At 37.6% G+C, this 25534-nt stretch overlaps 1 protein-coding gene across 1 annotated transcript; it reads right to left on the bottom strand.

Moving 5' to 3' along the window:
• Positions 1–1684: 1684 nt before the first annotated feature.
• LOC108573147 (poly(A)-specific ribonuclease PARN-like) lies at positions 1685–23831 on the bottom strand. The gene is made up of 12 exons (XM_017935531.1): positions 23693–23831; positions 20767–20980; positions 20224–20499; positions 19875–20157; positions 19669–19790; positions 19355–19581; positions 19211–19280; positions 19075–19130; positions 18906–18992; positions 18621–18813; positions 4361–4449; positions 1685–1907 (listed from the first exon to the last, which is right to left on the bottom strand). The coding sequence occupies exons 1-12, from the start codon at positions 23709–23711 to the stop codon at positions 1813–1815; spliced, it is 1731 nt and encodes a 576-aa protein (XP_017791020.1). The 5' UTR covers positions 23712–23831; the 3' UTR covers positions 1685–1812.
• Positions 23832–25534: the final 1703 nt, after the last annotated feature.

Below are 25534 nucleotides of genomic sequence, written 5' to 3'. Positions count from 1 at the left end.
GCTGGGAGAGAACAAGGTAGTACCATCGGTCGCCCTTCAGAGTGGGAGAGTACGAAGCCTGGCTTTCGGACGCCCTTACAGCACAGGAGAGTACAGGGACTGACACCTGGGACACTCTGGAGGAGAGAACAGCTGGACTATCCGCCGGTCGCCTCTGAGAGAGGAGAGTACAGGGAGGTTACCCGGACTCCTGAGGAAGCTCGGAGAAGATGGACTATCCGCCGGTCGCCTACCAGGAGAAGTGCGGGTGGACTCTCCGATCATACGTGTATCACTTAAATATTGTGATAGGAGAGTACGAGAGCTATACCTGGGTCGCTCCTGGAATGGAAAGAACGGCTGGACTATTCGCCGGTCGCGATGGAAAGAACGGCTGGACTATCCGCCGGTCGCCTCTGAGAGAGGAGAGTACAGGGAGGTTACCAGGACGCCTGAGGAAGCTCGGAGAGGATTGCTTAGTACTTCTGGTGGTATAGAGAGAACGGCTGGACTATCCGCTGGTCGCCTACCAGGAGAAGTGCGGGTGGACTCTCCGATCATACGCGTATCACTTAAATATTGTGATAGGAGAGTACGAAAGCTATACCTGGGTCGCTCCTGGAATGGAAAGAACGGCTGGACTATCCGCCGAACGCCTTCCAGAGAGTAGAGTACAGCAGGCTCATGGGACGCCTTCCCACAGTAATTGTTATAAATCGTTTTATCCGTTTCGTTAAGCTTCTTCTTCTCGAGGAAGACGGGCCAGGTCTTCTCTGTTTTCACTGAAAACTCTTCCTCGAAACTGATCTGTTTGCTCCAACTAAATTGCAAATCAGCAGACTTCCGTATAACGCGTAACGTATGTAGGATTGGGACGGGTAGCAGTCTAGCTTGGTTAATAACAAAAGTTTAACGTAAAATAAAATAGAAGTTTAATAAAAACAAAAGTAGTCGACGGAATCAACGACATCCGCTCACATTCACGATTCGACAGAAAATACCACGAGGCACCGTCGGGCGGGAACGCTCTCACTCCCGCGTAAATACCATGTATCCATTAAGACATTTTTTCTTTTATTATCATGTATCATTTACATCATGTTCGTTAATAAAATTCTATTAATGTATCAATACGGTTTTATTAGATAGCTAAATTTTATTTTACACCACCCAATCTCCCAACTCATTTCACAGTTCTAGTCGTATTAATAAAATAACACAGTCATAGACTAATCCTAGGATCACAGTGCCGACAGGAATACGGATGGATCGTCTAGAAATAAATAATTCGACAAAATCTCGATTTATCGTAGCAAGTGTTTTATTGTATCAATCAGTTTATTGTTACGTTTAATAGCGGGCAGTGTCGACCGCTACATAGGAAAAATATTTCGTAAACTTCCATTTCTATACGAGTTATATACTTAACAATATAAAGCAGTTCCGGTGTGAAACTGAACGCGTGTCTATTTTACGATATTCAACTGCGCGTGTTATTACAAACTGCAATACATTTGTACTTCTATACTGTGTTTGTTAAAAAGTTTCACTTCACATAAGACAAACCATAATCTTCAAAAGATATTCCGCCAGAAAAACTTCTTCAATTTCGAGACTCGAACGAGACCGCTCGAATATTTCCTTCCTCTACATATACCAAGTGCATAAAAAAGGTAATAACACCGTACAATCTGTGATTCGCTGGTTGGTATTACAAAATAAGAAATGATACAATAAAATGTCGTCGATCTGTTTCAGCATTCTTTCAATTTATTCACCGTCACTAGGAAGGATGACGCGTTATAGTCATCGATTCGGCTCCTCCGGGAGAGATTATTGCCAGGTGTCAGGCTCGGTGAAGGCCTTCTGCTTCGGTCTTCGCGCGCCCTCAACCTCCGTGTTGCCCTTCCGTTTCCGGTGACGTTTCCCTGTGCACATAACAAAAAGTCGGTTTATGCGCAACGACATAACCCTTCGAGTTTATTAGTCGACGCTAAGGTTTCTTTATTTCTAGCTAACGGAAACACGCGTGCGTACAGTAAAGGAACAAGATCTCTTTCCTATACCGAAGGATCAATTTTTCTGCACTCTGTATAATAATCTTTTTTAAATTATATATCGTACATTGCAAGTGTAACGATACAATTGAACATAATGTAAAAACAGAAAATGATCGAAAGAAATGAAATTTCGTAGAAATAATTTTCTCATTTTAAAAATTCATTGCAAAAATAAATAAACAAAGCCATGTTTACTGTGATTAATAAATCGTGATAATAAACAGTTGCGTGGCATAGCTGAAAAATGGAATGATTTCTTGAAATTCGACAGAAAAAGAATGTTGTATTTTGGAAAGATTTTCTTCTGTATTTTTGTAATTTATAAAAATCATAGATCAGTACAACTTGAATTAAACAAGGTGAGAATTTTTGTTCGAAGTGAACGGAGAGGTTCGTTTAATACAATTTCAACCACCGATCAGTGTATTGACAAAATAATTTGCGAAAACTGATAGAAATGAAATACTTTCACGTTGAAACGTCCTCGCAAGTTAAGGAACCAACACCATTTCACCAATAACAATAACGAATTTCTCACTACACATACAATATTGACCACAATTCCGTGTATTCTATTATGTGTATTCTACGTTGCACGACACAACGGAGTTCAATTTCTCGTTCGCAATGCAAAGCCTGCGTAATACTTAATTATAAAAAAATAGTACTGTATTTTTCGTCACCGTTAATTGTCTTATAAATATTCTTTGAGCACATAGTTTCCCTGTGAACTCTTTCATCGTGTTCTTAAATAAAATGTAAAAGTACAAATATACAAAATTCTTAATTTTTAAAAAGCATGCCTCAAAAATACACTTTTACTCAAATATCTAAAACAAAAGAAATAAAAGTATCCATACCGCGAAAGTCGACAAGTTTACAAAAAGAACGATTTGTAAATATGTTTAAGGCACGTTGTTTTATAATTTAACAATCACGTTGGAGCATTTACGATAACAGCGATTATTTCAATTCAGTACGAATCAATTTACAAACTTTTCCAATAAATGTGAATACACGCACATCCAAGTCTAGGCTTCAATTCTTATCTCACTGCATTGAAATTCTAAAGTATAATAATTATGTCTACCCGATAAAAAAAAGAGAGAAGTTCTACAAAAACAAATTCGTCCAAAATATCAAATACCAAGAAGAAGAAGAAGAAGAAAACGTTGAAATAATGAAACGATCGTGAATATATAAATAATGAATCGCTTATCATTTGTAAGGTACCGTCGTAACATGTCTTATACTCGCGAAATAAATATCGTAGCATCTCGTACACCGCAAATTCCTGCCTCGTGGAATTTCACCGGTGTTCTAAATCCCGTTTATGCAGCGGAAAAAAGCTGTACGGCTGAGAAATTAATCTCTCCAGCCTGATTAAGACGTCGGTGATCAGAAATGAGCCAAGTAGATTTAGAAATCGACGATCGAGTACCAAGCACGGTCGATTACCGTTCAATTGCAAATCTGTATTCTTCGATACGAAAAGAGAAAAAAAAACGAGTTTCGCCACCTTCAGTCAGTCTTAATCGCGATGTAGTACAGAAAAATCACCGCCAAAATCTTCGCCAACGTCATGAACAAATTCCTTCCCTTACTGGACGTTCCTTCGATTCGACCATCGATCTCCGAAATCTTGTCTTTTTCAACGTTCGAACAATGTTTCTCCTTCGTCGTAAGAGCATTTCTAGACCCATCGATGGTCTGTCTCATTTTCACCTGCCTTCTGGCGTGATTTCTCAAATCAGGACTGGCTGAAGGAGACAAAGAAGCTCTGGACGTTCTTCTCGAGCGAGGCGAGGACTCGATCGAACGTTGAACGTCCTTGTGCTTCGTCGAAGCAGACGATTTTACCTGAACCGAGGATTTGTTGCTACAGAAACCCGTTTGGACAACAGGTTGCGTCGTACATTTGCTCGACCAATGTTTCTTCGTTTTTTCCAAATGGCTAACATTGTTACGCGTTCCCGATATCAGCGAATTGTAACGTTCGGCTTTGGCCGTGCTTGATAAGCGAATTTCAGCGGTTCTCGAAAGTTTCGTCGCGTCGTCTACCTTGGTATCGCGATCGATATCCGCGTTTCGTTTCAATATCGTGTATTTCGGTACTACGTCCTTCTTTTCGTCGTTCCGGAAATCCGTTGGCAAGCTAACGCTGTTCTTTAATCTGATTTTCTGCACGACCTTCATTTGTTCGAGGAAGAACGTCTCGACGGCCTCGTGATTACTTCCACGGGGCCTCGACGTGGCTCTCGATCGTTCATGAGGATAGGGGCAAGGGATGATGGGCTCTGACGATAATTCGAGGTCATTACCTGTGGCTACTTCCCAGCCATCGTCGTCCTGAGCAGTCTTCACGCCGTTCGTTGCCACGGAATTTTCCCCCTTTTTCGTCGAGACAGCCCTATAATGGAAAAAAAGAAAAGGAAAACAGAATAAAATGATTACGGTCGTTTGAATCGTATTTAGGGAGATATCGTGCCGTATTACGTCGATAAATACGCTATTTAACGATCAACGTTTCTATTAAATTTACTGCAAGATTTAAAAAGTTACCGATGAGCCGAACAAATTTCAAAAACGGGTTAAATTAGCGATCAATGTACATATCATTTGAAGAGAATTTAATTATGTAGTTAATATCGAATGTAGTGTTATCTCGTTTTGGTGTCAACTACGTTTTAGCATCAGTCGTGATTAATTAAATATGTAGTTATAACTGAAACAATATGTGTAACGCTTCTTTATCTTAGGTCGTTGCAGAAGAAATGATGGAGGTATTTAATTTCAACGCCTCTGGTTTTAGTGACAATGTAATATTTATTAATCGATGTAGGATCTTTAATCAGGCTGTGATCAGTGGAATTTGATCCTGATCTGTGACAATCTGTGTACGAATACTAAATAAATTTTGAATAAATTCCTAATGAAAGCTAAATAAATTTTTGTCCAACTAAAATGTGATCAGTGGAATTTGATCATGATCTGTGACAATCTGTGTACGAATACTAAATAAATTTTTAATAAATTCTTAATAAAAGCTAAATAAATTTTTGTCCAACTAAAAAGTGATCGATCGGTGGGAATTTGATCTATAGATCTATGGTTAACTTTCGTACACAATCTGCCGTTTAACAGTAAAATAATTGACGAATCTGGACTAGCTTCGAAATTGTCAAATTGAAATCCCCGAATCGGCCATTTCGTATGCAACCACCTAACACCGGAAAAAAGTCTGTAAAGAAAAAAATAATCATCAGAATATTTCTTTGACCGTCGAAAACCAGACACTTCGGTACCATGCAAAATACCATGCAACACATTTATCTCTCAATAAGTAAAACGACTAAATAGTTGGAAGGATAATTAAATCACTGGAAATTCTGTTCTTCGAACAGCTATAAATAACAACCATTTCTTACATCAGTTCCTCCATTTTTACGTACACTCTCCGCTGTAAATCTTGTGCCAACTGTTATGTAAAATTACCCGCGACATCAATCTCGAGTGTTCGAAAACGGGGACGTTCAACGGGTATAAATCACGGAGTATTTATCATATTTGCTTGCGCGTTTCGCGATCGGCCATAGAAACGCATCGATCTCTCTCGTAACGGGAATCGAAACGAACACACGCGCGCGATTATTGGCCAAACTTTTCCACCCCTGGAAAAAATCTTCGTACAAGTCGCAGGATACGAATCTCGAAAAGGGTAAAAAGAAGAGGGAAAAGAAGGAAAAAAAGAAGACGATCAACTGTCTCTCTCTCTTTCTCTCTCTCTCTCTCTCTTTCTCTTTCTCTTTCTCTCTTTACGGTAGATACGAAACGCAAGAGAGTGGGAAGAATTTATTCGGTGCACGTGTTGAAGCTTGCTGCGGAAATGTTGTTGGCTGTGGTCACAACTTATGAATATGCAGCATCACGTGCGTGCATGCAGAATGCACGTGTGTACATCGTCGTTAAGTATGGCTGATCGGTGCAAGAATGCCAGATATCCTGTCAACGGGAAATTTCCTTTCGATGCGTGCCTCTTGTGAACATCAACCACATACTACCGATTCGAACGAACGAACCTTTCGAAACGTCTTCCTTCTTCCTAGCGTTAACGAGCGTTACTTAAGACACATTTTCACTTTACGATGAGCGAGGAAACAGTTTGCATAATTAGACAGTGTTCGTGGATTGTAAAATCGGTGTTTGTAGTCGCGTTGAAAATTGGCTCCGACTGTGTATAGCTCGCGACTTTCTACCCTAATTTCATCCTTTGTGCGCCTCCACCTTGATTTAATGAAAGAAATTTGAAAACGACACGGCTGAAACGAAAGATTTCGCGGCCACGTGTGTTGCGTAATAAAATCTGCCGTAGCGAAAGGGTTGAAATACTTCCTTCTTTTTGTTTTCACCTTTGTCGAGAATCAGACAGTCTTCTTCGGGAGATAGCTTTGCTGGATCGAACGAAAAACAGTTTGAAATTATCTTGATATATATATTTTATTACGTAAATACAATGACAATATGCTCGTTCTAATTCTGACTTTGCGATGATCTGAAGACAGGAGAAGCCAGCTTTCATCGTCCAACAGCTCATAGTAAATCACAGTCTGTGAATGTGCGTGTACTTGGGCGTGCACATTGTTCCAATTAAAATCAAGAGTCCTCTCTCAAAGCGTTCGGGAACGAAGAAATAAAAAGTGTTTGATCAGAACAGCAAAGACAACACTATGTACACTATGATCGTGTTAATCGTCGTAATCGTGCGACGTTAAATGTTAATTTTGCGTTGCAGATGAGTTTAATGATCAAGGGGGTATTCCCGTTTGGAGATGTCATTTTTAGACGATTTTTAAGATAAGTGGAAACCAAGGGACGTGCAATTTTTCACACACGTTTGGTCGTGCTTCGGGAAAACGCAGTGTGATTTTTATGTAATTATCTCAATTGTTGCTTAAGTTATCACGTATTTCTCGCAGCGTGCCGTTCTGAATGGCTGCCATAGATCACGTCGTTGTATTCGTTCGAAGCAGAAAAATTCCTACTAGAATAAAGCAAGAAAAAAGGTGTTTTGACGAAATAGCAACCAAGTGAAGCAAAAATATCGTTTTTATCTTGAAAGGTGCAACTTGTTCGGGGAATGAAAAAAAAAAAAGGTATTCCAAACGTTGACATAATTCCAGTATGGACGATGAAGGGACATCTATTTTATACGTGTGTGAAATTTGAAAGAGATTAGTCGTTTCGTTATCGAGAAATTATGGCAGCCAGTTTGGAAGACACAAAGTTTCCAGCTGTGCACATCACATTCTTCAAATCGTTCTAACTAGACTGCGGATTTCGATGCACTTCTGGAAAATTTGAAGACACAAAAATACACATAATAAACAAACCCAAAATACAGTACCCGTTATAATATTTAGCGAATGAAACACTTGCCTATCTACGTAGCTTCTATTTTTCTAAATATGAATTTGCATAAAAATGCGCAGTCTAGTTGCGACTTGCCCGTTTCGTCGATTTCAGACGTAGAATTTCAGTAAAATACTTGCAGGAAATGCGATAAGAAAGAACCGATTTCTTTGACCTCTCCAAATGGAAATACCCTTTCAAAGGGCCAACGTACCGTACCTAAGGGTCACGTATTTTCAAGTTATTACTCCAGAAACGTAACCGAACTTGCTTCATCAGAAGTGAGCAACGAATCTCCTCATCCTCTGTACAAGGTTTAGCGCTTTTTCTTGAAAGTAGTGCAATCTTATTTTCACGGGACTGGCAGGAACCCTATAAGACACCATGGGTCAAGACTGGCTGGCAAACACACGGTATTAATGAGGCGCCCACGTGCCGACCAATTACTACGCTCGTAACTCTCGTCATTCCACGGAATGGTAACTGCATTATAACTACAAACGCGAGGCGAGTGACTCTCGCGTTTTATTGCATCCCGTACCGAAACCTTGAACTTCGTGTAGCGGATATGTATCTCGTATCCCCGTGTAAACTTCCGCGAAGGCATTGAATAACAAGGAATTGAATGCGACCATGGCTCGAATTATTTCAGGCCATTCCGATTATTATTCCGAAACTAGATATCCCCTTTCGCGTTCGCCACGTTCTCCAATCGAGAGCCAGGCTGTTGCGTGCGAGGGGCGCGTGTTGCGCAACAGCTCGCACGGTTTTCGATTGTGTGCGAAAAAAAAAAGGAACTGTGAATGAAAAAGTAAAAGTTGAAACTACCGATGGTAATTTTGATAAGTTTTGATTAACAATTGAGAGGTCCAGTGCGAGAGGGAGCAATGCTACAACCTTGAGAATTTCCTCATACACTGTAATTCGAGTAAAATGTGGAAAAAAATTCATTTTGTCAGTTTTTGTAATGTTCCTTTTTTCATACAATTTGCAGATTTGAGCATGCAGAGAATGGAATAAAAAATAAAACATTTTCCCAGATACACTATTTTCATATTGGTAAGCTTAAATGAAGAAATAGCAGCCTTAATTATGCAGTTTCTATTGAAACACTACTTCTGTGGCATAGATCCTTCTTGCACTGGACCTCTCAATTGTTAACTGCACTATCACTTTCAATTATGTTGATATAATACTTACTGTCAGGTCAGAATATTTCATAAGGAAAATATTGATATATTAGAAAACGATAAATTTCGAAATAAGTTAGAACAATATTTTCAGAAAAGAGGTCTAATTTTTTTCGTTAATCGAATAAAAATTCCAAAATTTACGACATACGTCAAAATTTTTGTATGAAAATGTACGTATTATAATTTGAAAATAACAATGGCGAGATAGTACGGCGGGGAATGCGGGTTTCAAAGGGAAAAAAGGGGAGTGAAAAGAGAAAAGAAGCTGCAAGAAGAAAAAGAAGACCCGAAGCATGTTAAACTCATTACGGCCGCGATCCCGAAGGCATAATCCAGATACAGCGGCTGTGTTCGCTATACTAGTTGCTCGAAAGTATTTGCATTATGCATGGAAATCTACTGCCTCCTACTAGCTTTACCTTTTTCAAACCACGAACATTATCTCGACGTATGAAAATATCATCAGATATCCTTGTAAAACTATCTCATTAGGCGTCCCGCGACTGTTCCTAATGGATAGTATCAATTTTTTCTTTTTACCTCCCCTTTAGATCTCATTTAACACGATATAATACTTGAAACACGCCGAAGCCCTATTTTTTCCTTGAAAAAAGTTCACATCTCACTTGAGAAAAATTTTATACAACTTTACATACGATACATAAAACATAGCAGAACGTGTTTGAGTTCTCTTCAACTTGCATAAAGCAAAATAGTAAATAAAAAAATTATAGCAATGTAAGAGAATATGGTAATTTTATTATTACTTTACTCTCGTTTCAAAGTTATATTATTTTTATTTTTATGTGCATGAATTTAACTGTGAAAAATTAAGCAAAATAAATACAGAAAGGTGTACTAAAAATAACAGAAGGTATTCAAAACTCAACAAAAACAATATTTATCATATAGATTATAGCTATAAAATTAATTAGTCACATTTTGCCACCCTTGGACTATCCATGCGCCGCGCGAACCCAGTTATTCGCGTGAGCAATAGGATTTTTTGGACCATAAAATGGCACCGCTTTCGAGGCCGACAATTTTGCATTAACAGTTCTGTCCCCAGAAAGCGGTTCATTAAAGTCTCGTGGTCATTTTCTTCTCCAAAGAAACGCGCCGAGTACGCAAGGAAATGGTCCCAACCATTTAGATCCACCTTGGATCGACCAATTAGCCTGCCTAACAATCGACGAAAGTAGTCGGAAAAGCAATAAAAGAGCTAGTTCACCCCCCATCGCACATTAAAAAAAAAATAATTTTCCTGCACGAATAATGCCCATGCATGGTTTTCACACCAAACGTCTCTTAAATTTTTTCAGAGCACGAGGACTTACTCCAGGTGGGTCTCCACAATTTTCAGATTGAAGCAATAAAAAAGAAACCGTATCGCACATTCAAAAAAGGCATTCATCGCGCACACTCCATCGGTCGAGTCTCAGTACCACATATATATACAGTGTTAATAAATTCAGTATGTACAACTTCAAACTTATTAACCAGATCCTGAAACAGGCTTCTGCGACCTTAAAACGAGCCAACTAGTAATTAAGGACGAAATTTCGTACCTGCCATAATCAGTCGACCGATTTCCTCGTAGCGTGAATAAAATTGACGGTACGCAAAATAAAAAAAAAAGGTGATTTCCACAGGAAGATCCAGTTAAACGAGTCGAGACGCAGGGGTAGTAAAATGGTAAAGGAGTTCCTCGTCTACCGAAATAACACTGGATTCCCGCTAAAATTGCTCAGTTAGATCGAACGGCGAAGGTGCACCACGCTCTGCACAGCGTTATTACCGTCTTCCTTTCCTTTTTTTCTCGATTTATCGCGAGAGCGCGTTCGAATCTTAATCTTTTTCCAATTTGCCGGCGCTAGAGGAGGCGATTGCCTAGATCGCTCGGATCCGCCGCGCCGCGCCGTTTCGAGTCGGGTAATTACGCGAATGGTCAAGCGGCGCGGCAACCTGTTTCACGGTAATTAATATACACGCTTCCCGGCGGGACATTTTTTCTTTTCTGCTGCAGGCGGCTCGTCTTAATGAAACGTACGGGGCAGATAACGAAATTTACTGGACAACCGAGGGAAATATATGGTGCGTAATTAATAATCGGTTTCATTACGGAAAAATAGAAAGTGTCGATGGAACAATAGACGTCACCGTTTTCAAACGCGCCCCTCTTTCCGTGTATACGCAGAGTGTTTCGAAATATGTGGGCATAATTTCAGGGATGAATTCAGTACGGTGAAATAAGAGAAAAAGTTCGTATAAACAAACATCGGAAATTGTTTACGAATTATAGCCGTTTATGTCTTCCAGTGATTCCCTACGACTCTATTGACTGCTTCTTTCAATTCTTTACAAGTAACGCTTCTTATCTCGAGCACAACCTTCTGGTCTGCTACGTAAACGCTATTTTGGAATTTATTTCAATCAGTTTAATACACGTTCTTGGTGGTAACAGCACGTATGAAAATTTGCCGATACATTTCGTAATAATTTCAAGTGATCGTCTAATACAGGGGTCGGGAACCTGCGGCTCCTAAATGTTTAATAAAAATCTGCTGTTGCCACCACAGAACCGACAGTTACCCCCCAAAAAATAACTATAATGTATCGGTAAAGTAAATGTTTCGACGCGATTCTTAAATTTAAAATTTAAACTTAAATTAAAATTGCAGCTCCCTAAATGTTATTTTTTGTACGTTATTTTGTTGAAATGGCTCTTCGGCTCCGAAAGGTTCCCGGTCTAATACATTTCGTAATAATTTCAAGTGATCGTCTAATAAATTTCATAACAATCTCAGCGATAACTTACATCGACAATGACAGATTACACAAACGCTGACACGGCAAACATGCATTCAACGTATGAAAACAATGAAACAACAGGTATCGTACAAAAAGGCTATAATTCGGAAACAATGTCACATCGGGTACACGTTTATACGAACTTTTTCTCTCATTTTACCGTACCGAATCCATCCCTGAAGTTATGCCCACATGTTTCGAAACACCCTGTATAACTTCGGTTCCACGAGAACACAGTCGACGTATAAATCCCGTGTCCCATGACTCGATAACCGTGTCGACGTGGTTCGATCTGCCTAATGGCGTTCTGTGACCGACGTAATAAAAGTGGTCAACGTGGCTACAGTGTTTTGTGTCGTAGCAGTCCGGTTGGTCCGCCAACGACGAGCAGAAATTTATTACGATCGATCCGTGAAGCTGGTACCGAACGCAACCGACGTAGATGTCTAATAATCTCTTATACAAACGAACGGTCGTTGCAATAAATAACGTTTAATAAGCGTGCCACGTGAGATTTCTTTTCGGAAGACAGAGCGAGGTTAACGTGCCGCCGGCATAGATATTAATAGCTAAATGCACACAGCCACGCTATGATCCACGATGCAAATCGTCGTTACCTGCCGCGAATTACTTCGATTCGCGGTTCGCTCGTTGAAAATCACCGAAGGTCACTTACCCGGCCAGATATGCAAATTGACCGGTCTTCTTCGTTACCCCGGTATCCCTTATACGGCCAAAAGATAAGAGAGTCCGGTGGAAAAGTTTTAATTACGCGCACGGTTAATGAGATATTGCCGTCTTCTTTCGTTTGCACCGCCAATTGTAACTTCGAATCGATACGTGAGCCGAACGGGGCTAATATCATTATCAACCGCAGGCACGATGTTTCGTAATTAGTGTGGAATCGAGAGAACGACGGTCGTGTACGGAGGTATAAAATTTGTCGTTTGACAATTGAGGATACGTTGTGCGGTGAGTGGTGCAAAAATGAACCCTTTCGCTGTGACAGATTTTAGTGCGTCGATTTTTTCGCGGCCGCGTCGTTTGAAGATTTGTTTCAAATTAAATGGAAGTGGGCAAAGGTAGAAAATTGAGGATTGAATTAGGGCGAATGTGGAAAATTTCAAAGCAATTATAGGCGCCGATAGCAACGAAAGGATTAAAATTGCTGAAGATGCTGTGCATTCGCGATGGTAACGATGGTCCATTTTAATCTATAATCTATAATTCTCTCCTGAACGATTCGTTATTCGAAAAAACCTTTCAAACAGAACATTTTATCATAGAAACAAGTCTTTTCTAAGTGGAAAGGTGACCTTTTCTTTTTTTTAATGGAACGACATATTTTCCTTTGATCGTGCCGATAAATTTCTACAAGGAACATCTGAAACGATCGTAGGTTACCTTGAAAAACTAACATAGCTAGAGTCGCGATTTCTTTGCAATTTGGTTGCAGATGTACTCGCTAAACTCGTACTTTGTTCAGCTGTGTATACTGATTTCCTTTGAATTTGCGTTTTCGAGTAGGATTGCTCGGTCGCTAGGAACTCTCATTCTTATGTTTTCTGTTCATATTTAGAGATGTTGCTCCTCTGAAAGGCGAAAACGTACTGACTTCGCAACTATAAGCAAAGTACTCTGTTTCCTACTTGTAAAGAACGTTATTTCGTGTATTCTCTATCGCCTAGAAATGACCACTTCAGGTAAGACAGACTTTTATACAGGATTGCCACCGGCAATAAAAAGGCCAAATATGCAGGACCTTTCATACTCTAAGTACATACCTGCGGAGCAGTGGTCGGAGCGTCCCGCTGAGCGCTCCGCCTTCTCTGCAACTTTCGGCTATAACAGTCAAACTAAATTCTTAGGTATACGTACTTTCGAAAAATGAAAAAAAAAGAAATTTTTTGACACTTTTGAAAGTGTCTCGAGCGCCTGCAGTGTAAGACCGTTCCATTTAATTTTCGAATAACGAATTGTTCGGTAGAGTATTGCTATAGATTAAAATGAGACACGTTGTACATATATACTACACAGGTAATCCAGCATTGTTTAATTAAACATAGTGCATGGCACACTAAAAATAATTATCATTTCCAAATGCTCCAAATTGTACCAACAATTATCGTATTTTCATTTTCAATTTCAACTTAACTCTCATGCAAGTACTCACGTCTGACTACGCACAACTGTACGCGTATAACACTCTCACACATTTCTTTTTGTATTATTTTTGCTTTTGAAACTGTGCCTACTGTCTCAGAGCCAATTTACTAACTTATTCTACCAAGATGTTTTTCCATTAACATGTGTCAATTGCATAAGTAATTATAGAGAAAAATTTTCAATAAAATCACGTATAACACCTTCACACATTGTCACATTTAAACTGCAACGTAGCAACAAAAAGACGCACAATCTTGCCCTGAAATTTCCACACGGACCAAATCTTAAAACTTCAAGCAATCTCAATATTCACTTCCCACGAATCACATCACGTCACGTCATGTCACACAAGTGCGAAAAAGAACGTTCGAAAGAAGAAAATTCAGTCTCAATAAGAATCCTATCGCGAAACGAGAATAAACGAGCCGTGCGACAATAACAAACAGGAGTGCTCAAAATTAATAAAGCACCGCGGGTGTATCGGTCCGCGGGGCTAGGCGCGCACGGCCGCGGCACGCGAACCAGCATCGTCGATAAATTACTGGCGGTGCACGGTGTTTCCGCGTGACACGAAAGCTTCGTCCCGTAGGAAAAGAAGCTTCGTGTGCACACGGGCAGGGGAAAGCAGGCTCGCGAACGCGGCACCAGATAAAAGTCACATGCGACACAGAAGCAGTCCGCGATGGTGTTGGCGCGCGTTTGCGGAGTGATGCATTGGTACCGGCAAGTGATATATGCTTATGGGGCATGCCGGAGTACCGGACACGCACACGCGAGGCCACGTAAGAGATACACGTGTGTCCGACCGCGGCGTGTTCATTATGTACTACGGCGAATCATAAAGCAGACGCGAAGGAGAGGGCAAGAAAAGAAAAGAAAAAAAAAGGAGAGAAAGAAAAGAAAGGATTAAAATCGCGTAGAATTTTCCAGACGACCTAAACGACGGATACATACGGTGGAATAACCGTGAGGAACGTGGAGAACCCACACCTTTCTGTGTGTGTTGGGGACCACGCTTTTCCAATCGATATGATTTAAGTGGCGTTTTAAGAAAGCGAGATCCACCGCGGTGGAAAGAAACGGCGCGCCGGTGTTCAACTCAAATTGTAATTTATACGGCTATTACCGGGCCGTAGGTTGGCCATTATAAATTGTCGTTGTATCTGCCGCCGTTCTTATTTATAGTTCGCAAATAAATACCGCGATAATGCGACGCGGCCGCTCCGCGTATTTGCGATTCTAATAGGCGCGCGTTTAGCGAGCCGCGGCTACGTATTCGGATAAACGCGAATAACGCACCGCTGCGGGTAATTAAGCAATAACGGGGGGCACGGTGTTCTTGTCGGTTCGGGGAAGAACGAATGTCTCGCGGACTGCTTGGCGATTGTAATAACGTCGGCGATAGGGATTCATTTCTGGGAGAAGTAGAATTCGTTGTAATCATTCGTTCGTAGTTGAAATCGTGGAACGTGGCCTATATATGAGAATTTAGAGTAGAGTAGGACCCTTTGTAACGCGGGAGATACGTTCTCGTATTTTATACTGGAACCAAAACGCAAAAAATTAGAATTGAATAAAAAAATTTCTTTTTGTATAACAGAGATAATAAAAATGTAAAATTTTCTTTGTTGCATGTGTAGAATAAGTTAATTAGAATCGTTTACTGTAATATTCTACGTACACATTATTCTGCAATATTCTATGAAAAATATGTATATTTAAGAGCTGAAAAGATTATAAAGATAATAAACACTTGAGTAAAAAATGTCTGTCATCCGGAACGTGTTAAGTTCCACAGACATCGCTTTTTGGATGCTGGTGCAGTTTCTTCGTCGGTTGAATTTTCTTCAGCTTCAGAATTTGTACTTCCTTGTTTTTTTATTATCGCGTTATACTGGGCAATAGTAGTTTATCCTAGTGTATGTATGTTCACTTGTAAAAATGGAGCTCCATCTACATTATTATCTTCTGAGACGTGTAAAAATTCATCACGAATGTATCGCTTCATAATGAATTTTAGTTTTTAGTTTCTAAAGAAGATTATGAAGCATCAGATATTCTCTACAAGACACTTAGTGTTTTTGGTGAGTATTGAGAAGCGAAAAGTACATATCAACCCTTCAGACTCTTGGTACAGATTCTAGTGAAGGTATGAGAAAACAGTTGTATCAGTAAGAACATTAATTCTAATTCTAAATTTAGTTTCAATTTATAAGATTGAGGATTATCGAATTGTAAAGGTTGTAGAATACATTAGCTGTTCTAACTTCACACGGTATTAAAATAATAAACAGCTTACATTTACATGCATAGCCAGTAAAAAAATCATAAAGCAAAGGGGTTAACGATGAACTGATCAAAATTGAACCAAAAAGAATTATTAATAAAAATTTTAAACGCTTCTTATAAAGTGTAAAGAAGCTGTTACTACACTGAAGAACCATTCATTCTTTCTCTGTTCACTAAAATAAGGAAATACAAAAATGTTCCATTTTTTATGACTTAATTCAATCACGATTGTAATTGAAACAAGGAAAAGATACATTTCTTTACATATAAAGAAACATTTTAATAATTACTCCATGCAAGAGTTATTCTCTATTATACTCCATGCAAATTACGCAAAAAAAAAAAAAATTAAAAAATTATTCCAACTTTCAACAATACAAAAAAAAAAAAAGAAACATTATCTCACATATGTTGCATATAACCAAACCAATCATTCCCTGCGAATCGTCGAGATACGTATCCGTCTAATCATTTTGCACGGTGCACATTAACGTTGACAATTCAACAGTGTAGTAATTAAACGGCAAAACGAAGGAAGAGACTGAAACCAGTACACGATACCCTTGCAACGGAACGGTTTCATTCCGCGTGTGTAGCAATTTTTTCTGGTAATCGAGCGTACCCTCCCTCTCATTCCAATTTGAGAATCTTCCCGCGGTGGCTGTCCACGTGTCTCCTCTAACTGATTCATACGCGCGCATTTGCATCGCGTCCTCGTCGAGCGACACGATACGTTATTCGAAGCGTGTTGCATTATTCTAATCAAGACCCTAATACCGGCGCGCTTTTGCTTTTATTTGCACGTGGGCAACGCGGCTCGTTTGTACCCGTAATGAGCGCGATTGGGCGCGCCTATACGTCGCCGCGGCTCGATTCTACCAACGGTTTCGACCTATCTTTTCATTCGAACAAACCTTTGGCTTTCGTTTTCCCTTCCCGTGTAATTGCGCAGAGAATTTATGACGGTTTGAAATAGGCCGTGTGCCTTGTCGTTTCGCAAATCGGTCGAAAAATTGCGAAATATAGTCAAATATTTCGCTTGCAGAAGGAGATATAACTGCTGAACTTGATATTTCTTTCAGAAATGTTTGCCTAAGTTTCTTTGTAGGAATGTATATACACTATCACTCACAAGTTTATCGTAAGTAATCGTGCAATGCAAAAGTGTAACATAATTCAATTAATTTCATTCAAGTTGATGAAATTCCAATTACGTTCATCAAATTCAAAGTTTCGTATCGAACTCAACAAAATGAAGTTTACCATTCTCGCTTAATTCATTTCTTCGCTATAGTTACTTCCAGTTTCACTGCATTTTAGTAGAGTTAAATAACGCGTATAACAATATTTCCAATGTGCATTGTCAAGTGATTTTACCGTAAAAAAAAAAAAGAAACAAGATCTTGAAACTTAATAAGTTACTATACCCCGATAATTTATAGCACACGTACGAAAGCACATAATTAAGAACGTTGAATTTACTACCTGTTAAAGTGCTTCTGTCTAACATCATACGAAACAACATCAATTCCCTCGTTCGATTCCGTTCGCGAGCCTCAGAGATCCATTAATCAGCGCTTAGAAGTCATTTTTCAATACGCATCGATCAATTTATTGATATCCGCCAGATCGATTTGCGATCGGCGCATCCGATAAGTCTCGTCGACAGGGGCGAGGAACTCTGATTTACTGGCGACCCTAGCCAGCATCGAGGAAGAGAACGAGGTGGCAAAGGAACGAAGAAAGAAAGAGCATCGAACGAACGAAACGCAGCAAGAGGAGGAGAAAAGGCGCGCAAGCGGCGTCGGCAAGAGGAAGAGGAGGAGGAAGCCAAGACACGCGTGTAACAAGCGTCGCGGGCATTAATTTAGAATGAGCTCTACGACCCTATGCAAATCTCTCGTGTACAGGAAATCCTAAGGAGCCGGCCGGAGTATGAAACGTCGCCCCTCTTTGCTCATCCTATCCTCTTTGCGGCGCGGCGCAGCGCGGCACGCTTGAAATTATTATCGCGCGGTCAGCTTATTCCGCGGCCGCCGATAATGCGTTACTCTTCCCCTCTTTCACACCGTGAAACGCTACCTCTTGCCAGCATTTAATGTCCGTACCGTGAACTTGGCACCCCGCAGCACCAATCTCCTCACCGTGTCTCCGGCCGAGATAACTTATGGCCACGGTAGACCAACCGATTCGCCGACGCTCTGGTCGCGTCGCCGTGCCGTGTCGAGTAATCGACGACAAAGACGATTCCGCTGCGGGTGCTCCCGATAAGCCGTCAAATTAATCGACGAGAATTACGGCGATCCGGCGGAACACGTGACTAAGAAACGGTAAACCGATCGAGCAAGAAGAAGAGAAGTCGTCTCGGTGAAGAAACGGCGATGGGGGCTAACAGAGGAAAATTGGCGACTTTACGGCGTCACCGTTTTATTACGTTACCTCGTTAGAGCCGGTGACGTTACATCTGCATAATCTGTTGCGTTGTGGGAACGTTCTGTTTATACGAGCCGCGTGTAAAGTATGTATAAAATATGTTCGAGTTTTTTAAGCGGTCGTTAAAAAGAAACATAAGCTGGGCACATGTTCTATTTGTAACCGCGAAAGTGACGCGTTGAATTGATTCGTTGAGAGGACAGCATGTTTGATTGAAATATTTGAAGAAAAAAATGGTGCGTATGAAATGGTACACGATATACATCATAGGTCTACTTACTCGGATGAAGATAATTTTCTTTTACGTTCTTCTATATTGAGGTTTGCCTCTAACGTTGCTTGGTAGTCGGCATACCTTTGTATCCTGTAGGTGCTCGTCTTACCTAGTATCTTCGACACCGAGTTAATTTGATCTCGACGGTTTAATCCAACGTATGCAGACGTGTCGCTTAGCCACGACACGTAAACACCTCCTGTAACACGAATAATATTTATCGCTTTTTATATAAACGAATCTGGTCTACAATGCTGCGAAACGACAAAAATTTTATCGTAATACACTTACCAAATGGACTAAACAATTGAAATATATCACTAAGCTTCCAGTCTTTCGGGAATGTTATGTGGAATACGTGATCTCTACTTGGACTTGCTAAAAAGAAGATAACATACACCTTGTTAACGCCGAGGTCTAATTAAAATCTGTTGAGAAATTTGTAAAAAATTAAACTTACGATCTTTTCCAACAAGGTTTATGTATGGAATATCTTTTAATCTTAATATGAGGAGTCTAAAATGAAAATTATATATGTATTGTACAATACTTAAATAATAATGGGTAACAATATAAAATATGACAGAAAAACTTACTTGTTTAGGAAAGGATTGAGTAGAGGTGAATCGGATGAAACTATTGGAACTTTGGGGTCTTGTAAAGAACCTGAAAAAATTAACTTATTATAAGTAGAGAAATTCACAGAAAGTTCGTGTGAGACAATAGAATCACCTACTAACCAAGATAACTGGACAGTGCAACGAAACATACTGCAGTGATGTAGGCATCGTAGCCAGCTTCGTGACATTTATCTACCAAGTTAGAATAACTTCTATTATCAACAGGTTCCACTTCTGGCATTTTAAACGGTGGTTTACTAATTGTCTCTAGCAGTATATTTAAATTTGACGATGGTACGCTTTCCTTGAATTGCTGCGAATGGCAAATTACTTTTGTATCTATAAGTCTATAAAAAAATGTCGTATAATAGTCATGGTTGATACGATATTAGAGGTGTATTCAGAAAGAGTACTAAAAAATATTTCGTTCTCACCTTGGAAATAAGCTATGGACGAGAGACTTAAATTCTCTATAAGATTCTGGCAAATGTCCGAAAAATTGATGTACTATATGACAGAGATCTAATAACATATTATGACCAACTATTAATTTCCCCTAAAATGAAAATGTAATTCGTTATAAATCATAGCCCGTTGTTTTATTTCATTCAATAAACCAGATACAACTAGTAGAACATACAGAGTCTGCGATTTTTCTCATAAGTATACTTAATCCAGCTGCATGCTGAATTTCCATTCTTTCTTTTTCTTTTTTTTCTGCCTCTTTCTGTTCCTCTTCGTCTTTGCTTCCTAATCTTTGTATTACAAGACTGCATACAAAATTTTCCAATTTACTTTCGACTTTCAATTGATTTGGCCACCTCATCCTTACTTCCTGGTATACAAGTCGCCTTACAAAAGCATTACATTTGTCTATCGTTAATTCTTCCGCATCGGACTTTATGAATTCATCTATCCTCGTACTGAAATAATTCAAAGTTACGTTTTATGAACATTATCGGAATAAAGCTATTTGTTGACCAGTTTACCAAATATCTTCGATCTGAGGTTTCTCGACGTCTGAAATCGGCAATACCTCTGGCGTCTCATCCCTCGTCTTCTGCTTTTCTTCTAATCGTTTCATTAATTTCTCTTCTTCATTTGTGGTTAAATAAGGAATGCCCAGTTTGAAAAGTTTGTTGAAATCGAATTCTTGATTGGCCAGAAATGATATACAGGATGCCTGACACATAAATCTACAATCTGGAGCTGCTCGATTCAGAGGTCGTGGAAAAACGTAAAAATTATATGTTCGTTGACTGTACCTAAAAAAAAAAATAAAAAAAAAAAATTAGTCTCATTAATATAACTTGAAAATGTAGTTTATATTACACTTAGAAAACGATTTGGAAAAATATATTGTTAATTATGTGTTTAAAAAATATAGTCTATATTGTAACATTTTTTGCAGACTTTGATCACACGAGCTATTTATTTTTATTAATAAAATCTTAATACATGCATGTTTACATAAAAATAATATGGTTCAGGTAAATCCAGAAAAATAATTAAACAACAAATCGAACACGTACTTCTGTGTTTCGATATTGAATGTAAAAACTGAAAGGCCAAATTGTATAAGAAGAAAGTCCATTGATCCTGCTCTCAATTTTGCATAGTACTGAGCTGGTGTGTCAAAGGCTGCAGCATCGGGTCCAGAATTAAGTCCTGTGAATTCTCCATCAATCGCAAGGAATGTTGCATTTTTCAGAACGTCGTCCAATTCTACCAGCACCTCTTGAAAATCTGTAAATTTTGAAAAACTTTAGTTCCTCAAACAACGACTTAATTCCAGTTATTAGTTTCAAATTTATTATATATCTGATCACAGAAAGGGCAACATGTAAAAATAAAATTATTTTTGAAATGTAAACCTATTACGTAATTTATAACTGTTGATTGAACAATAACTACTTCTGCAAAATATTGGCAATAAGAAAAATACTGCCTTTTATTTATAACATTACATATGAAATTGAAATCATAAAAACCAAAAATAAAATGTTAACTTTTTATTTTGATTTGAAATAATAGTCAAACTTTGCGGTCATATACAGAGATAATTTGTTCAACGATTAAAAGTTGGCAGTAGTGCTGCCCGGACTTTGAATGTAACGCGTCGATCCGCTGTGACAGAGTACGATAATTGTAAAATTGATACAATAAAGAAGTAATTAGTCTTGTTAATAACATTATTCTTGTTGGACTAAGTGCAAAGTGTGTGTGTGAACAAGTGTAGAAAGTGTTAAAAGTGTAACAATATGTTAAATAAGTGAAATTCAACATCATTTCGAAATATGGCTGAGAAACGCGGGAAACGTTTGAGGAAACAATTCGAACATCATAAAGGTAAATTATATTTTGACTTACTAATGAATTATTCCATGTACAAATGATCTAAATCAAAAGTAAGGTAATTTATAGTTCTTTATTCGTGAAAAATAATAAAACTTTGCAAATTCTAAACGTTGGGTGCAACTTTGAAACATTTCATAAAATGTTGCGTCACTTCCAATTTGAATAGTTAGCGCGTTCTACATACAAAAGAAAATTGATATAAAATTAGTTATACTGGATTATGATCGAAATGTTAATAATTTGATAAAATGGAACGAGAAATATATCAAAAATAGTGATATCTTTGCAATCTTAACGTTCAGTTGAGACTTTCTATAAAATTCTTCATTTTCCCGATGTAGCATAGTAATTTAAAAATTAATTTCGATATCAACGTGTATCTAAAATAATATTTTTTATAACGATAAATGTACCTTTCTTTTGATTCTAAAATGTATCGATTACGAATTACTGACGAATCTTTGACACTTTAAGCAATGTAATTTTACGGAATAATTATTAATTAAATTAACTAAAGATATATTTCAGAAAAAGTGGCAAATTAATAGCAATTTTTTACTATTTAAAATTGAAAGCAAAAATAAGGAACTTGTGAACAATAATGATATTTACAAGTACAGATACATATTTATTGAATATCAGTTAATTATTCAATGTTGCATATACATATACAAACTAAAGTACTGACTCTACCAAAAACTTTCATAATGCCATGGGGTCGAAGTACCTGAGTTGCAAAATAAAACATGCCTTTAATATAAAGATGTCGCATATTGCTAAGAATTCCAGTGTCGTAATGTGAAAAAGTAGAACACTATTTCTACACTGGCCATAATTTGAATTGTACTCTAAGGAAATAAAAAAAGATATTTTAAAATGATTCATTAAAATTGTTAGCTTTTTGAATATCAAACTGTGTAGATATAACAATTTTAATCAACTGCTGCTCAGAAATATTTTTAATTACTTGTAATAGGAAAGGGAATAGGTTACAAAGTGAAAAAGCCATATAGAGACTAAAGCTTATATTTCTCACAACTTTGGCAAGCACTATGTAACTTAAATTCAATAAAAAATGATAATACTCATAGATACTTTAATTATTTTGACTGTACAATGTTGATATAATAATCACAGTATCCATTGTTTATTCTAAATTTAACTAAATTATGTAAGTTTAATATAATTACATAATTGTTATTAATATTTCACTTTTATTGTTTACACAGATAAAATATATTATCTTTAATATTTTCATATACCAAATGCTTCTAAGTATGTTTATTATTTAAAAATAACATATACAATATTTAATAGAATGTACAGTTGCACACAAAGAAAAATACAATAAGTTCCAAAAAATTAATTATTCGATTTTTCATTCATATCTGCACATTTTGTAGTATTAATTCTATAGGAATATCATTCTCAAGTTGTTGCATTATTAGATACTTTTTCATTTCTTTCTTGCATACTTTGAATGACATTTTCAATGACATTCTATGTTAACCTCTTGCTCTTGCAATACATTGTGTCAAAAATATAATACCTTCAACAGATAATAATTCATAATCTGCAAGATGTTTCATCTTAACAAGATCGCTTCATTTATTGTACCATTTTCGTTTAAAAAAACATTAGTTTTCTATATTTACTTCAAGCAGAAAAAGAACTATAACCTTCAAAACCACGAACTTCGGATACATTTTTACACAGTTGCATTGGCTATCAGAAAATATAGAGAGCATAACATTGTGTAAAACAGCTTCAAAATAAGTTCTTACACAACAACTTTACAACTCTGCAATTATAAAGCAAATACAAAATTCTGTCATTGTGTAAGCAGCAGTAATAGCACATAACGTATAGGAAAAGGAAATACTGTTTCACGTTATATCTAAGTTTTTCTTAAAGAGCGACTGTCCTAGCGATTGTCCACGTTTTTGCATGTTTGATTCCAAAGAGGCAACGTGCATGGACGTACAAACTTGTTATTAGAAATTAATCTAGACTATAGAAATTAGGAGCACACGCTCCCGCTCTCAAACAACACGATGAACAAAAGTATAAGTTGTATGTTTATCTTTTCCGGTTACTCACTCGAACAAGTCACTTCCATTTTTTTTAACCTTGCACTCACTTATCCACAACTCAACCTATAACCAACATCTCTGATTTCCTTCCCGGAACTGGAATTAGAAGCGAAATCTAACGGGATCCATCGATCCCACACGATCTTTTCGTACTTGACCACATTATGTAGATGGATTAGAATAGAAACTCCATAGACAGGAATTGCCGCGGCAAAAGAACCGCCATCTAGAGTACAATTGTCAGACTATACGCTCACGCTCGTTCATTCGTCCTGGGAACACACTATAACCTAGTAGCAAAAGAATTAGTCGATAAAATATAAGTTGTGTCGTATAAATGAATCACAAGATTAAAAATTACATGACAAATGTTGCAAGAAAAATATTAATGTGGATAAAATATAATAATAGAAAATTTAACATTCAATTTATTATCCTTTGCATTAATTTTTTGCATGCTCTGAAGATATTTTATTAAAATATAATTTATTTGAAGTAGCGCATTAAGCATTTTCACCAGCAGAATGCAGCATGATATTTGATACTTTATATGCAAAAATATTTTATTGCATAATGAAACTAAAAAGTAGTATTTAAAACATTTTCCAGGAGAACCAGTGCACTAAAACTAATGAAAAAGGTAGATTGTATCAATTTTTCATGTAGGTTATAGAGTACTTAGGTAATTGACAAACTATCATAGCTCCATCATATTGCTTTCAACATATTAATCTTTTAAAAGACAAAGTCAAAGGTGAAATGGATGTAAAAGTTTTTTTCAGCTTATGAAATTTTGTATTTATGTTGTTTCGAAATAATTTCATCGAATGGTTTAAGTTATAGAAATTGAATTTTAATTAAATTACATACTTTTTCATACATTTATGGAAATATGGAGATAATTGCCTTCACAATCAGTCTCTTATCATTAACTTCTTAATGATACACCTTAATAATGATTTTTACATATCATAGAATTGCACAGATATCTTCTATAAAAAGAAATTTACTCTTTTAATTGATAAAAATGTGGTATACCACTGATTGTGCTCAATTCCAAAGAATTATTGCTAGAAATGTATCGATTAGTAAGTTTTAGGAAAAATAGAATATGCCCGAACAAGAAAATATATTAAAATATCAATACAAATATACTCAATAAATAAAAGAAGGATCAGAATTACGTCCATGTGCAAACATAATTTCAATCATGGTAATCTTGTTAAATATTTCTTCATTTCCCACTTGTAGCTTTCTGTAAAAATGCTCTTATATAGGAAAGGATGGGTATAGACAGCACCAGCGAGAAAGTAGTCACCGAAAAGAAACCTACCGTCAAATTCTGGAACTAAAACCACGTGCGCGTTAATAGCTTGATCACGTGTTGCAATTAGATAACGTTATTTGACTGTCATCGGTTACACTTTGTTTAAAAAAAGAAAAATGATTAAAAGCGACAAAATGTAAAATTTAAAATAATCTAAAAAATAGTTTCTCGTTCTTCGTTTCGAATAGATTGAAAAGTCCGCGTTAAATCAAAATGGAATTCGAAATAGCACGATAATAGGCAATTACAATATCATGAATGTTTTATAGAACCAAGAATGTTACGCGGATAGCGGTGGCGAGAAAATCCCTTCGAATAAAATTTAAGATAAATTGTATCCGATCAATTCCGCAACGAAATAACCGAATAGATTGTGCCAATGGGGCTGGAATCTTGGTACGGTACTTTTACACGTATAACGCACTGTTCACCTTAAGCTTGAGAAATTTCGCTCTCTCGTCGATACCTCAAAAGGAATCACTCAACCTGTAATTCGCTGAAATAGTAAACTTTTAACAGCTT

Source organism: Habropoda laboriosa, unplaced genomic scaffold (genome assembly GCF_001263275.1).
Source record: "Habropoda laboriosa isolate 0110345459 unplaced genomic scaffold, ASM126327v1 scaffold124, whole genome shotgun sequence".
Classification (NCBI taxonomy): Eukaryota; Metazoa; Arthropoda; class Insecta; order Hymenoptera; family Apidae; genus Habropoda; species Habropoda laboriosa.
The sequence above is the reverse complement of the archived record's forward strand: the minus strand, read 5'-3'. Positions and strand labels throughout refer to the sequence as shown.